The sequence below is a fragment of the Ips typographus genome, linkage group LG15, assembly GCF_016097725.1.
Source record: "Ips typographus isolate SLU linkage group LG15, UJ_Ityp_2.0, whole genome shotgun sequence".
NCBI lineage: Eukaryota > Metazoa > Arthropoda > Insecta > Coleoptera > Curculionidae > Ips > Ips typographus.
Window position 1 is genome coordinate 7,733,337 of NC_138436.1, and position 16,693 is coordinate 7,750,029.

Below are 16,693 nucleotides of genomic sequence, written 5' to 3' on the forward strand. Positions count from 1 at the left end.
AATTTTCAGTAACTCTAACCGTTTACGAGATTTTTTGAAAAACACACACAAATTTTCAAAATTCTGTATCTCGGTTAGTTTTGGGATTTCAGCAACCAGCAAAAACTCAAAATATTCACCTTAAAATGCTCTTTAATTTGATTTTTTTTGTAAAATTTTCGTAACTCAAACCGTTTTCGAGTTAATAAACTTTTTTTATTTTTATTTGAAACAAAATTCAAAAATTTTTAAAACTTTCTTTTTGGTTGTTTTTTTAAGGTTTTTAGGTGTAAACAGGAATTCTAAGCATTTTTGCTCTCCTGAAAAATGTTTGTAACTCTAACAGTTTCCGAGATATTCAACTTTTTTGAAAATTACCACAAAATTTTGAAACATCAATATCTCGGTTATTTTTTGGATTTGTGGGAGGAAAAAAAACTCTAAATACTTATCGCAAAAAACCCTTTAATTTTGATTTCTTTAAAAATGTTGGTAACTCCAACCGTTTTCGAGAAAATGTAGTTTTTTGATTTTTTTTTTAAACAAAATTCAAAAATTTTTAAAACTTTCTTTTTGGTTGTTTTTTAAGGTTTTTAGGTGTAAAAAGGAATTTTAAGCATTTTTGCTGCCTTGAAAAATGTTTGTAACTCTAACCGTTTACGAGATATTCAACTTTTTTGAAAATTACCACAAAATTTTGAAAATTCAATATCTCGGTTATTTTTTGGGTTTCGGCGGGGAAAAAAAATTCCAAATACTTGTCGCGAGAAGCCCTTTAATTTTGCTTCCTTTGAAAATTTCCGTAACCCAAACCGTTTTCGAGTTATTGGAGTTTTTTGAGTTTTTTTTGAAAATTCCACTCAAAAATGGGTTTGGTTAGGTTACGGTCGGGTTGGGACGGTTTAAATTCCGTATCTCGGTTAATTTTGGGATTTCAGCCAACGAAAAAAACTCAAAATATTCACCTTAAAAAGCTCTTTAATTTTGGTTTCTTGCAAATTTTCAGTAACTCTAACCGTTTACGAGATTTTTTTGAAAAATATATACAAATTTTCAAAATTCAGTATCTCGGTTATTTTTAGGATTTCTGCAACCAAAAAAAACTCAAAATATTCACCTTAAAATTCTCTTTCATTTTGTTCTTCTGTCAAATTTCCGTAACCCAAACCGTTTTCGAGTTATTGGAGTTTTTTGATTTTTTTTTTGTAACAAAATTCAAAAATTTTTTAAAACTTTTTTTTGGTTGTTTTTTTAAGGTTTTCAGGTGTAAAAAGGAATTCTAAGCATTTTTGCTCTCCTGAAAAATGTGGGTAACTCTAACCGTTTTCGAGATATTCAACTTTTGTGAAAATGACTACAAAATTTTGAAAATTCAATATCTCGGTTATTTTTTGGGTTTTGGCGGGGAAAAAAAACTCTAAATACTTGTCGCGAGGAACCCTTTAATTTTGCTTCTTTTGAAAATATTCATAACTCTAACCGTTTTCGAGTCATTAAATTTTTTTGAGTTTTTTTTCAAAACAAAATTCAAAAATTTTTCAAAAATTTTTTTTGATTGTTTTTTAAGGTTTCTAGGTGTAAACAAGAATTCTAAGCATTTTTGCTCTCTCGAAAAATGTGGGTAACTCTAACCGTTTCCGAGATATTCAACTTTTTTGAATATTACCACAAAATTTTGATAATTCAATATCTCGGCTATTTTTTGGGTTTCGGCAGGGAAAATAAAGTCAAAATACTTGCCTTAAAAAGCTCTTTAATTTTGGTTTCTTGCAAATTTTTCGTAACTCTAACCGTTCCTGAGATATTCGATTTTTTTTTTGGAAAAATGTATTGCAATTTTCAAAATTCTGTATCTCGGTTATTTTTGGGATTTCTGCAACCAAAAAAAACTAAAAATATTTAGCTTTAACCGCTCTTTCTTTTTGCTATCTTACAAAATTTCCGTAACTTTAACCGTTTTTGAGATATTTAGTTTTTTTAATCTTGTTCTAAAACTCCATTATACATTTTTAAAAATTTTGTATTTTTGTTTGTTTTTTTATTGTTTTCAGATGTAAAAAGGCATTTTAAACATTTTTAGTTTCTTGCAGAATTTCTGTAACTCTAACCGTTTCCGAGATATTTGACTTTTTTGAAAATTACCTCCAATTTTTGAAAGTTCAATATCTCGGTTATTTTTTGGGTTTTGGCGGGGAAAAAAAAATCAAAATACTTGCCTGAAAAAGCTCTTTAATTTTGCTTCCATTGAAAATTTCCGTAACCCAAACCGTTTTCGAGTTATTGGAGTTTTTTGAGTTTTTTTTGGAAATTCCACTCAAAAATGGGTTTGTTGAGGTTACGGTCGGTTTGGGACGGTTTAAATTGGGTTAGGACGCTCCGTGTGGATGGGAAACGGTCCGAGGAGCCGGCAACGTCGCACCGACCGTTTCCCCTCGCTCGTTTACCCCTCTCACCCCCCCCCCACCCCTCCCTTCCCCTCTACCCCCTCGAACCACCCCCCACCAAAACCGATTTGCGGCCATTTTCTCGCATTTGGCCGTCAGTCAGGCGACGCCATGCGCCCCGTACGCTTCATACGTCGATGGTTGCGACGCGCACAATGTGGCAACGCTGCCGCGCACCAAATTATGACGTCACAGTGACTTTGTGACGTCACACAATTGTTGTTTTTTCCGCCATTTTGCGAGTGCGTTATACAGGGTGGTCCCCGAAACTAGTACGGTGTTGTGGGTTGTGTGTGTTATACAGGGTGTGTGCGGAAAATTAGGGCGAGGAGGTGGCAACCGTGGATTTGATGCGTGAACACCAATGCTGGGTTACACGACCTACAGGTAGGCTTGGGAAAAAGCGTTCCTCCTGGCTACAGGGTGGACCAAACTGGGAAGTGTTATACATCAATGGAAAGCCCTTTTCAAGGGCTTTCCATTGATGTATAAAAGTTTATAGAAAGTATCCCAAATAAGCGAGTTATTTAGGTTTGAAAGAGTTGGTGCACTAAAATGGTTTACCCAAATTCAACACCCTCTAGCGGCCGAACCGTATGACTAATCGTTAAAGTTTTTTATATCAATGGAAAGCCCTTTTCAAGGGCTTTCCATTGATGTATAAAAGTTTATACAAAGCGTCCCAAATAAGCGAGTTATTAAGCATTGAAGGCAACAGTGCACCAGAAAAGTATAAAAAAACTTAGTCCCAAAAACGGTACTTTTCAAGCTAAAATATCTGGGAAACGGTAAGAGTTACTGAAATTTTCTAGGAAACCAAAAATAAACATCATTTTACGGCAAACTTTAAAAATTTTTTTTTGGTCGCCAAAAACCAAAAACTAACCGAGATATGGGGTTTTCAAAATTTGTCAGAAAAACGTCGATTATCTCCCAAACGGTTAGAGTTACGGAAAATCTGTAAGAAACCAAAATTGAAGAGCTTTTTAAAACACGTATTTTGAGTTTTTTTTGGTTGCTGAAATCCCAAAAATAACCGAGATACGGAATTTACAAAAAAAAAAACAAAAAAGTCAAATATCTCGGAAACGGTTAGAGTTACGGAAATTCTGCAAGAAACTAAAAATGTTTAAAATGCCTTTTTACATCTGAAAACAATAAAAAAACAAACAAAATACAGAATTTTTAAAAATTTGTAATGGAGTTTCAGAACTGAATCAAAAAAGCAAAGTATCTCAAAAATGGTTAAAGTTAAGGAAATTTTAGAAGATAGCAAAAAGAAAGAGCGGTTAAAGCTAAATATTTTTAGTTTTTTTTGGTTGCAGAAATCCCAAAAATAACCGAGATACAGAATTTTGAAAATTGCAATACATTTTTCCAAAAAAAAAATCGAATATCTCAGGAACGGTTAGAGTTACGGAAAATTTGCAAGAAACCAAAATTAAAGTGCTTTTCACAACAATTATTTTGACTTTTTTTTCTTTGTCGTAACTCAAAAAATAACCGAGATACTGGATTTTAAAAAATCGGAGGCAATTTTCAAAAAAGTCAAATATCTCAGAAACGGTTAGAGTTACAGCAATTCTGCAAGAAACTAAAAATGTTTAAAATACTATTTTTAACCTAAAAATAATAAAAAAAACACTAAAATTCAAAATTTTTAAAAATTTATAATTGAGTTTCAGAACAAGATCAAAAAAGCTAAGTATCTCAAAAACGGTTAAAGTTACGGAAATTTTATAAGATAGCAAAAAGAAAGAGCGTTCAATGTCAAATATTCTGAGTTTTTTTTGTTAGTCGTAACTCAAAAAATAACCGAGATACTGGATTTTAAAAAATTGGAGACAATTTTCAAAAAAGTCAAATATCTCGGAAACGGTTAGAGTTACCAACATTTTTCAGGAGGGCAAAAATATTTAAAATGCCTTTTTACATTTGAAAACAATAAAAAAACAAACAAAATACAGAATTTTTAAAAATGTATACTAGAGTTTTAGAACAAGATAAAAAAGCTAAATATCTTAAAAACAGTTAAAGTTATGGAAATTTTAGAAGATAGCAAAAAGAAAGAGCGGTCAAAGCTAAATATTTTGAGTTTTTTTTGGTTGCTGAATTCCCAAAAATAACCGAGATACAGAATTTTGAAAATTTCAATGCACTTTGTCAAAAAAATGTCGAATATCTCCGAAACGGTTAGAGTTACGGAAAATTTGTAAGAAACGAAAATTAAAGAGCTTTTTAAAACAATTATTTTAAGTTTTTTTTCTTTGTCGTAACTCAAAAAATAACCGAGATATTGAATTTTCCAAAATTGGAGGCAATTTTCAAAAAAGTCAAATATCTCGGAAACGGTTAGAGTTACAGAAATTTCGCGGGAGACCAAAAATGTTTAAAATGCCTTTTTACATCTGAAAACAATAAAAAAAATACCAAAACTCAAAATTTTTAAAAATTTTTAAATGAGTTTCATAACAAAATCAGAAAAGCTGAGTATCTCAGAAACGGTTAAAGTTACGGAAATTTTAGAAGACATCAAAAAGAAAGGGAGGTCTAAGTTGATTATTTTCAGTTTTTTTGGTTGCAGAAATCCCAAAAATAACCGAGATACAGAATTTTCAAAGTTGCAATAAATTTTTCCAAAAAAAAGTCGAATATCTCGGAAACGGTTTGAGTTACAAAAAATTTGCAAAAAACCAAAATTAAAGAACTTTTTAAAACAATTGTTTTGAGTATTTTTTGTTCGCCGTAACTCAAAAAATAACCGAGATATTGAATTTTCAAAATTGGAGACAATTTTCAAAAAAGTCAAATATCTCGGAAACGGTTAGAGTTACAGCAATTCTGCAAGAAACTAAAAATGTTTAAAATACTATTTTTAACCTAAAAATAATAAAAAAAACACTAAAATTCAAAATTTTTAAAAATTTATAATGGAGTTTCAGAACAAGATCAAAAAAGCTAAGTATCTCAAAAACGGTTAAAGTTAAAGAAATTTTAGTAGACAGCAAAAAGAAAGAGCGGTTCAAAAGAAATATTTTGAGTTTTTTTTGGTTGCAGAAATCCCAAAAATAACCGAGATACAGAATTTTCAAAATTGCAATAAATTTTTCCAAAAAAAGTCGAATATCTCCGGAACGGTTAGAGTTACGAAAAATTTGCAAGAAACTAAAATTAAAGAGCTTTTTAAAACAATTATTTCCAGGTTTTTTTCTTTGTCGTAACCCAAAAAATAACCGAGATATTGGATTTTAAAAAATTGGAGACAATTTTCAAAAAAGTCAAATATCTCGGAAACGGTTAGAGTTACAGCAATTCTGCAAGAAACTAAAAATGTTTAAAATACTATTTTTAACCTAAAAATAATAAAAAAAACACTAAAATTCAAAATTTTTAAAAATTTATAATGGAGTTTCAGAACAAGATCAAAAAAGCTAAGTATCTCAAAAACGGTTAAAGTTACGGAAATTTTATAAGATAGCAAAAAGAAAGAGCGTTCAATGTCAAATATTCTGAGTTTTTTTTGGTTGCTGAATTCCCAAAAATAACCGAGATACAGAATTTTGAAAATTGCTATAAATTTTTCCAAAAAAAAGTCGAATATCTCGGAAACGGTTAGAGTTACGAAAAATTTGCAAGAAACCAAAATTAAAGAGCTTTTTAAAACAATTATTTCGAGTTTTTTTTCTTTGCCGTAACTCAAAAAATAACCGAGATATTGAATTTTCCAAAATTGGAGGCAATTTTCAAAATAGTCAAATATCTCGGAAACGGTTAGAGTTACAGAAATTCTGCAAGAAACTAAAAATGTTTAAAATGCCTTTTTACATCTGAAAACAATAAAAAAACAAACAAAATACAGAATTTTTAAAAATGTATACTAGAGTTTTAGAACAAGATAAAAAAGCTAAATATTTTAAAAACAGTTAAAGTTATGGAAATTTTAGAAGATAGCAAAAAGAAAGAGCGGTCAAAGCTAAATATTTTGAGTGTTTTTTGGTTGCAGAAATTCCAAAAATAACCGAGATACAGAATTTTAAAAATTTCAATGCACTTTCTCCAAAAAATGTCGAATATCTCCGAAACGGTTAGAGTTACGGAAAATTTGCAAGTAACCAAAATTAAAGATCTTTTTAAAACAATTATTTCCAGTTTTTTTTCTTTGTCGTAACCCAAAAAATAACCGAGATATTGAATTTTCAAAAATTGGTAGCAATTTTCAAAAAAGTAAAATATCTCGGAAACGGTTAGAGTTACAGAAATTCTGCAAGAGACCGAAAATGTTTAGAATGCTTTTCTGCACCTAAAAACAATAAAAAAATACTAAAATACAATATTTTTTTAAAAATTTATAATTGAGTTTCAGAACAAGATCAAAAAAGCTAAGTATCTCAAAAACGGTTAAAGTTACGGAAATTTCATAAGATAGCAAAAAGAAAGAGCGTTCAATGTCAAATATTTTGGTTTTTTTTTTGGCTGCAGAAATCCCAAAAATAACCGAGATACAGAATTTTGAAAATTGCATTAAATTTTTCCAAAAAAAGTTGAGTATCTCGGAAACGGTTAAAGTTACAAAAAATTTGCAAGAAACTAAAATTAAAGAGCTTTTTAAAACAATTATTTCCAGTTTTTTTTCTTTGTCGTAACCCAAAAAATAACCGAGATATTGGATTTTAAAAAATTGGAGACAATTTTCAAAAAAGTCAAATATCTCGGAAACGGTTAGAGTTACAGCAATTCTGCAAGAAACTAAAAATGTTTAAAATACCATTTTTAACCTAAAAATAATAAAAAAAACACTAAAATTCAAAATTTTTAAAAATTTATAATGGAGTTTCAGAACAAGATCAAAAAAGCTAAGTATCTCAAAAACGGTTAAAGTTACGGAAATTTTAGAAGATAACAAAAAGAAAGAGCGGTCAAAGCTAAATATTTTGAGTTTTTTTTGGATGCAGAAATCCCAACAATAACCGAGATACAGAATTTTGAAAATTTCAATGCATTTTGTCCAAAAAATGTCAAATATCTCCGGAACGGTTAGAGTTACGGAAAATTTGCAAGAAACCAAAATTAAAGTGCTTTTCACAACAATTATTTTGAGTTTATTTTCTTTGCCGTAACCCAAAAAATAACCGAGATATTGGATTTTAAAAAATTGGAGACAATTTTCAAAAAAGTCAAATATCTCGGAAACGGTTAGAGTTAGAGAAATTTTGCAAGAAACCAAAAATGTTTAAAATGCCTTTCTACATCTGAAAACAATAAAAAAAACACTAAAATTCTAAATTTTTAAAAATTTATAATGGAGTTTCAGAACAAAATCAAAAAAGCTAAGTATCTCAAAAACGGTTAAAGTGACGGAAATTTTAGTAGATATCAAAAAGAAAGAGCGTTTAATGCTAAATATTTTGAGTTTTTTTTGGTTGCTGAAATCCAAAAAATAACCGAGATACAGAATTTTGAAAATTGCTATAAATTTTTCCAAAAAAAAGTCGAATATCTCGGAAACGGTTAGAGTTACAGAAATTTCGCAAGAGACCAAAAACGGTCAGAATGCCCTTTTGCTTCTAGGTGACTGGGTTTACACCAGTTCCGTACTGTCGAAACAGAGTAAACGCGGTCACTATTGGACAAAGTCTTATTTTCTAATTTAATGCAGTTTTTTGGGAATTTTTTGCCCACCCTGTATATATTTAATCGTTCGATGCTTTATACGAGATGAAAGAGCGGTTCAAGACGAATATTTTGAGATTTTTTTGGTTGCTGAAACTCGGGAAACAACCGAGATACGGGATTTCCAAAAAAAATTCAAAAAAGTTTAATATCTCGGAAACGGTTAGAGTTACGGAAATTTTACAAGATACCAAAATTAAAGGGGATTTTAACGTGAATATTTTGAGTTTTTTTTGGTTGCCAAAACATAAAAAATAACCGAGATACGGAATTTTGAATATTATTGGAACCAATTTCCAAAAAAAAGTAAAAAAACTCAAAAATAGTCGTATATCTCAGAAACGGTAAGAGTTACGAAAATTTCACAAGATACCAAAATTAAAGAGAATTTTAACGTGAATATTTTGAGTTTTTTTTGGTTGCTAAAAACCTAAAAATAACCGAGATACAAAATTTTGAAAATTTGTACGCAATTTTCAAAAAATCTCGTAAACGGTTAGAGTTACAGAAATTTTGCTGGATACCAAAAATAAAGATAATTTTAAGACAAACATTTTAAGTTTTTTTTGGTAGCTGAAACCCAAAAAATAACCGAGATACGGTGTTTTCAAAATGTTGGGTGAAATTTTTAAGAAAAAACTCAAAAAACTCAAAAATAGTCGTATATCTCGGAAACGGTTAGAGTTACGGAAATTTTGAAAGATACCAAAATTAAAGAGAATTTTAACGTGAATATTTTGAGTTTTTTTTGGTTGCTAAAAACCGAAAAATAACCGAGATACAAAATTTTGAAAATTTGTATGCAATTTTCAAAAAATCTCGTAAACGGTCAGAGTTACAGAAATTTTGTTGGAAATCAAAAATAAAGAGGATTTTAAGACAAACATTTTAAGTTTTTTTCGGTCGCTGAAACCCAAAAAATAGCCGAGATACGGTGTTTTCAAATTTTTGGGTGAAATTTTTAAGAAAAAACTCAAAAAACTCAAAAATAGTCGTATATCTCGGAAACGGTTAGAGTTACGGAAATTTTGAAAGATACCAAAATTAAAGAGAATTTTAACGTGAATATTTTGAGTTTTTTTTGGTTGCTAAAAACCGAAAAATAACCGAGATACAAAATTTTGAAAATTTGTATGCAATTTTCAAAAAATCTCGTAAACGGTCAGAGTTACAGAAATTTTGTTGGAAATCAAAAATAAAGAGGATTTTAAGACAAACATTTTAAGTTTTTTTCGGTCGCTGAAACCCAAAAAATAGCCGAGATACGGTGTTTTCAAATTTTTGGGTGAAATTTTTAAGAAAAAACTCAAAAAACTCAAAAATAGTCGTATATCTCAGAAACGGTTAGAGTTACGGAAATTTTGAAAGACACCAAAATTAAAGAGAATTTTAACGTGAATATTTTGAGTTTTTTTTGGTTGCCAAAAACCGAAAAATAACCGAGATACAAAATTTTGAAAATTTGTATGCAATTTTCAAAAAATCTCGTAAACGGTTAGAGTTACAGAAATTTTGCTGGATACCAAAAATAAAGATAATTTTAAGACAAACATTTTAAGTTTTTTTTGGTCGCTGAAACCCAAAAAATAGCCGAGATACGGTGTTTTCAAAATTTTGGTTGCAATTTTTAAGAAAAAACTCAAAAAACTCAAAAATAGTCGTATATCTCAGAAACGGTTAGAGTTACGGAAATTTTGAAAGACACCAAAATTAAAGAGAATTTTAACGTGAATATTTTGAGTTTTTTTTGGTAGCCAAAAACCTAAAAATAACCGAGATACAAAATTTTGAAAATTTGTATGCAATTTTCAAAAAATCTCGTAAACGGTTAGAGTTACAGAAATTTTGCTGGATACCAAAAATAAAGAGGATTTTAAGACAAACATTTTGAGTTTTTTTCGGTCGCTGAAACCCAAAAAATAACCGAGATACGGTGTTTTCAAAATGTTGGGTGAAATTTTTAAGAAAAAACTCAAAAAACTCAAAAATAGTCGTATATCTCGGAAACGGTTAGTGTTACGAAAATTTTGCAAGATACCAGAATTAAAGAGAATTTTAATGTGAATATTTTGAGTTTTTTTTGGTTGCTAAAAACCGAAAAATAACCGAGATACAAAATTTTGAAAATTTGTATGCAATTTTCAAAAAATCTCGTAAACGGTTAGAGTTACAGAAATTTTGCTGAATACCAAAAATAAAGAGAATTTTAAGACAAACATTTTAAGTTTTTTTCGGTCGTTGAAACCTAAAAAATAGCCGAGATACGGTGTTTTCAAAATTTTGGTTGCAATTTTTAAGGAAAAACTCAAAAAACTCAAAAATAGTCGTATATCTCAGAAAGGGTTAGAGTTACGGAAATTTTGAAAGACACCAAAATTAAAGAGAATTTTATCGTGAATATTTTGAGTTTTTTTTGGTTGCCAAAATCCGAAAAATAACCGAGATACAAAATTTTGAAAATTTGTATGCAATTTTCAAAAAATCTCGTAAACGGTTAGAGTTACAGAAATTTTGCTGGATACCAAAAATAAAGAGGATATTAAGACAAACATTTTGAGTTTTTTTCGGTCGCTGAAACCCAAAAAATAGCCGAGATACGGTGTTTTCAAAATTTTGGTTGCAATTTTTAAGAAAAAACTCAAAAAACTCAAAAATAGTCGTATATCTCAGAAACGGTTAGAGTTATGGAAATTTTGCAAGATACCAAAATTAAAGAGAATTTTAACGTGAATATTTTGAGTTTTTTTTGGTTGCTAAAATCTGAAAAATAACCGAGATACAAAATTTTGAAAATTTGTATGCAATTTTCAAAAAATCTCGTAAACAGTCAGAGTTACAGAAATTTTGCTAGATACGAAAAATAAAGAGGATTTTAAGACAAACATTTTAAGTTTTTTTTGGTAGCTGAAACCCAAAAAATAACCGAGATACGGTGTTTTCAAAATGTTGGGTGAAATTTTTAAGAAAAAACTCAAAAAACTCAAAAATAGTCGTATATCTCGGAAACGGTTAGAGTTACGGAAATTTTGAAAGACACCAAAATTAAAGAGAATTTTAACGTGAATATTTTGAGTTTTTTTTGGTAGCCAAAAACCTAAAAATAACCGAGATACAAAATTTTGAAAATTTGTATGCAATTTTCAAAAAATCTCGTAAACGGTTAGAGTTACAGAAATTTTGCTGGATACCAAAAATAAAGAGAATTTTAAGACAAACATTTTAAGTTTTTTTTGGTAGCTGAAACCCAAAAAATAACCGAGATACGGTGTTTTCAAAATTTTGGGTAAAATTTTTATAAAAAAGTTCAAAAAAGTCAAAAATAGCTGTATATCTCAGAAACGGTTGGAGTTATGGAAATTTTGAAAGACACCAAAATTAAAGAGAATTTTAACGTGAATATTTTGAGTTTTTTTTGGTTGCCAAAAACCGAAAAATAACCGAGATACAGAATTTTGAAAATTGTTTAGAAATTTTCCAAAAAAAAGTCGAATATCTCGGAAACGGTTAGAGTTACAGAAATTTTGCAAAGAGTCAAAAATGTTTAGAATGCCATTTTGCACCCAACTGACTGGGTTTACACCGATTTCAGATACTTAGAACGGTGTAAACGGTGTCATTTCGAAGCCCTAAAATTAAGTGCACCTAAAATTTTAAAAATTCCGTATCTCGGTTATTTTTTGAGTTTCCGCAACCAAAAAAAACTCAAAATGTTTGTCTTGAGGTGCTCTTTAGTTTTGGTTTCTTTAAAAATTTCCGGAACTCGAACCGTTTTCGGGATATTTGGTTGTCAAAGTTTGACAGCTGATAACTCGGCTACTATGACAGCTACGTGGATCGTTCAAACGTCAAAATGTTTGTTGGAGTATCGGCTTTCTTTTGTTTTATTATAGTTTTTTTGAAATACGGACAAATAACGCGGAGACCGGCCCTGGAAGGGCCCCCTGCAACCAAACTGACTGGGAAAAAAGTGTCAAACTTTGACAGCCGCTAACTCGGTCGCTATGACAGTTGGGCGGGTCGTTCAAACGTCAAAATGTAGACCTTTTCACTCGCTTTAATTCACTTTTATACAGTGTGTCGCGAAAAACTGTAAATAACCGAGTTATTTAGGTTTGAACGAGTCGGTGCACCAAAATGGTTTAGTCAACTTTGACGCCCTCTAGCGGCCGAACCGTGCCATTAACCCATAAAGTTTTTTATATCAATGGAAAGCCCATTTCATGGGCTTTCCATTGACGTATAAAAGTCTATACAAAGTGTTGCAAATAAGCGAGTTATTTGGGTTTGAATGGACGAGTGCACCAGGAGACAATGGTGCTAAGAAAGCACCTGCGCAACAGGTGGCATACACCTGGTGGCAACTGCCACCGGCTTGGTAATAATTGTTTTTTTTGGTGCAGAAGTCTTTTTAAAAGAAAAGTTAAAGTAAAATTTGCTAATTTTTTGACTTTTTTTTGAAAATTTTTCAAAATTTTTCAAAATTCAGTATCTCGGTTATTTTTTGAGTTTCGACAACCAAAAAAATCTGAAAATATTTGTCCTGAACTGCTCTTTCCTTTTGTTCTCTTAGAAAATTTTCGTATCTCAAACCGTTTTTGAGATATTTAATTTTTCTGATTTTTTTTTAAACTGAATTCAAAAATTTTTTTAATTTTCATATTTTTTGCTTTTTTTCTTGTTTCCAGTGGCAAAATAGCATTCTAAACAATTTTGATCTCTTGCGAAATTTCTGTAACTCTAACCGTTTGCGAGATATTCGACTTTTTTGAAAATTGCCACAAATTTTTTAAAATTCAATGTCTCGGTTATTTTTTGGGTTTCGGCGGGGAAAAAAAACTCAAAATACTTGTCTTGACAAGCGCTTTAAATTTGGTTTCTTGCAAATTTTTCGTAACTCTAACCGTTTCCGAGATATTCGAGTTTTTTGAGTTTTTTTTTTAAATTACATTCAAAATTTTGAAAATTCTGTATCTCGGTAAATTTTTGGATTTCGGCGATCGTAAAAAACTAAAAATATTCGCCATGAACTGCTCTCTATTTTTGGTTCCACGTAAAATTTTTGTAGCTCTAACCATTTTCAAGATATTCGACATTTTTGAGTTTTTTCGAAAATTCTATATCTCGGTTATTTTTGGGATATCAGCTTCGGGAAAAAACTCAAAATGTTCGTCTTGAATTGCTCATTATTTTTGATCTCGTTCAGAATTTTCGTTACTCTAACGGTTTTCAAGATATTCGACTTTTTTGACTTTTTTTTGGAAATAACATTCAAAATATTGAAAATTCTGTATCTCGGTTATTTTTGGGATTTCAGCAACCAAAAAAAGTTCAAAATATTCCTCTTGGACCGCTCTTTCTTTTTGCTATCTTGTATAATTTCCGTAAATTTAACCGTTTTTGAGATATTTAACTTTTTTGAAAATTTTTATAAATTTTCCTTTATGGTTGTTTTTTTATGGGTTTCAGGTGCAGAAAAGCATTCTAAACATTTTTAGTCTCCTGCAAAATTTCTCTAACTCTAACCGTTTCCGAGATATTTGACTTTTTTGAGTTTTTTCGAAAATTCCGTATCTCGGTTATTTTTTCGATTTCAGCGACCGGAAAAAACTCAAAATATTCACCTTGAAATGCTCTTTATTTTTGGTTTTCTGTAAAATTTCCGTAACTCTAGCCGTTTCCAAGTTATTCCAGTTTTTTGAGTTTTTTTTTCAAAATTGCACTAAAAATTTTGAAAAGTCTGTATCTCGGTTAATTTTTGGGTTTCAGCGACCGGAAAAAACTCAAAATGTTCGCCTTAAACTGCTCTTTCACCTCCCAGCAAGTATAAAATGATCAAACATATACAGGGTGTCCAAAAAAATTACCAAAAGAACGTTAGTTAAATTTGAAACTAACGGTGCGCCAGTATTGACCGTGTTTACCTTGTTTGGAGAGCCAGAAACTGGGGTAAACCCAGTCAGTCCGTTGCAAAAAAGCATTCTAAACATTTTTGGTCTCTTAGCAAATTTCCGTAACTCTAACCGTTTCCGAGATATTCGACTTTTTCTGGAAAATTTTTGAAAAAATTTTAAAAATTTTGTACCTCGGTTATTTTTGGGATTTCAACGACCAAAAAAAAACCAAAATGTTCCTTTTTGACTGCTCTTCAATTTTGGTTTCTTGCAAAATTTCCGTAACTCGCACCGTTTCCCAGATATTCGACTTGGAAGCCACTTCATGGGTACAAACTCACCTGGTGCCCTAACCAAACTTTAGGGCCCGTTAACTCGGTAACGGTTAAAGTTAGCCGGAAGAGTTATGGAATCTTTTTTGTTCCCCAGGTCGTTTAGAACAAAAAAGCTCTCTTGGCGCAAACTCGTAACTGGTCACGTGACCGAGTTACAGCCCTTTAAACCCCCCCCATCCACTGGACTAAGTTTACCAGCTCCAGACACCGTATTTTGACACTTTTTGACAACTTTTTTCGGTAATCTGACGTTGGAAGTGTCAAAGTGACTATTTTAAGCGGAAAAAGTGTCAAATTTGACACTTTCGCCCGCCAAATCTGACAACAACGCTTACGGTATTTTTGACAACGTTGCGTCAGTTTTTTGACAACAATTTTTTGACAACCGGTGACGGTTGTGTATTTTGACACTCGCCCAACTAACCAAAGTGTCAAAAGTGACGTCAAATGTTGTCAAATTCAAGAAAATGACAAAAATTGTCAATTTGACAACTAGTGTCAAATTGGTTGAAAACAAGGTTGATTTGTCATACTCAAGTGTCAAAGTGTCAAAAATGTCAAAATAGTCAAAATACACTGTAAAAATGTCAAATTTTGTCAATTTTTTTTGGGAATTGCATCCAAATTTTTAAAATTCAGTATCTCGGTTATTTTTTGGATTTCGGCAACCAAAAAAAAACCAAAATGTTCCTTTTTGACTGCTTTTCAATTTTGGTTTCATTCAAAATTTCCGTAACTCGCACCGTTTCCCAGATATTCGACTTGGAAGCCACTTCATGGGTACAAACTCACCAGGTGCCCTAACCAAACTTTAGGCCCCGCTAACTCGGTAACGGTTAAAGTTAGCCGGAAGAGTTATGGAATCTTTTTTGTTCCCCCGGTCGTTTAGAACAAAAAAGCTCTCTTTGCGCAAACTCGTAACTGGTCACGTGACCGAGTTACAGCCCTTTAAACCCCCACCATCCACTGGACTAAGTTTACCAGCTCCAGACACCGTATTTTGACACTTTTTGACAACTTTTTCCGGTAATCTGACGTTGGAAGTGTCAAAGTGACTATTTTAAGCGGAAAAAGTGTCAAATTTGACACTTTCGCCCGCCAAATCTGACAACAACGCTTTCGGTATTTTTGACAACGTTGCGTCAGTTTTTTGACAACAATTTTTTGACAACCGGTGACGGTTGTGTATTTTGACACTCGCCCAACTAACCAAAGTGTCAAAAATGACGTCAAATGTTGTCAAATTCGAGAAAATGACAAAAATTGTCAATTTGACAACTGGTGTCAAATTGGTTGAAAACAAGGTTGATTTGTCATGCTAACAGTGTCAAGGTGTCAAAAATGTCAAAATAGTCAAAATACACTGTAAAAATGTCAAATTGTGTCAATTTTTTTTGGGAATTGCATCCAAATTTTTGAAATTCTGTATCTCGGTTATTTTTGGGATTTTAGCAACCAAAAAAAAACCAAAATGTTCCTTTTTGACTGCTCTTCAATTTTGGTTTCTTGCAAAATTTCCGTAACTCGCACCGTTTCAGAGATATTCGACTTGGAAGCCACTTCATGGGTACAAACTCACCTGGTGCCCTAACCAAACTTTAGGCCCCGCTAACTCGGTAACGGTTCAAGTTAGCCGGAAGAGTTATGGAATCTTTTTTGTTCCCCAGGTCGTTTAGAACAAAAAAGCTCTCTTTGCGCAAACTCGTAACTGGTCACGTGACCGAGTTACAGCCCTTTAAACCCCCACCATCCACTGGACTAAGTTTACCAGCTCCAGACACCGTATTTTGACACTTTTTGACAACTTTTTCCGGTAATCTGACGTTGGAACTGTCAAAGTGACTATTTTAAGCGGAAAAAGTGTCAAATTTGACACTTTCGCCCCTCAAATCTGACAACAACGCTTTCAGTATTTTTGACAACGTTGCGTCAGTTTTTTGACAACAATTTTTTGACAACCGGTGACTGTTGTGTATTTTGACACTCGCCCAACTAACCAAAGTGTCAAAAATGACGTCAAATCTTGTCAAATTCGAGAAAATGTCAAAAATTGTCAATTTGACAACTGGTGTCAAATTGGTTGAAAACAAGGTTGATTTGTCATAATAACAGTGTCAAAGTGTCAAAAAATGTCAAAATTGTCAAAATACACTGTAAAAATGTCAAATTGTGTCAATTTTTTTTGGGAATTGCATCCAAATTTTTAAAATTCAGTATCTCGGTTATTTTTTGGATTTCGGCAACCAAAAAAAAACCAAAATGTTCCTTTTTGACTGCTTTTCAATTTTGGTTTCATTCAAAATTTCCGTAACTCGCACCGTTTCCCAGATATTCGACTTGGAAGCCACTTCATGGGTACAAACTCACCAGGTGC

The 16,693-nt window shown here is 31.5% G+C and overlaps 1 protein-coding gene across 3 annotated transcripts in view; it reads left to right on the forward strand.

Annotated features, from left to right (window-relative positions):
- The first annotated feature begins 2,508 nt into the window (after window positions 1-2,508).
- tna (Zinc finger MIZ domain-containing protein tonalli) overlaps window positions 2,509-16,693 on the forward strand; it is a 44,459-nt gene continuing 30,274 nt past the window's right edge. For all 3 annotated transcript variants that reach the window (XM_081993330.1, XM_081993332.1, XM_081993331.1), the window contains exon 1: window positions 2,509-2,810. In XM_081993330.1, coding sequence (XP_081849456.1) covers window positions 2,788-2,810 — 23 coding nt within the window. In that variant the 5' untranslated portion in view covers window positions 2,509-2,787. The remainder of the gene's footprint in view (window positions 2,811-16,693) is intronic.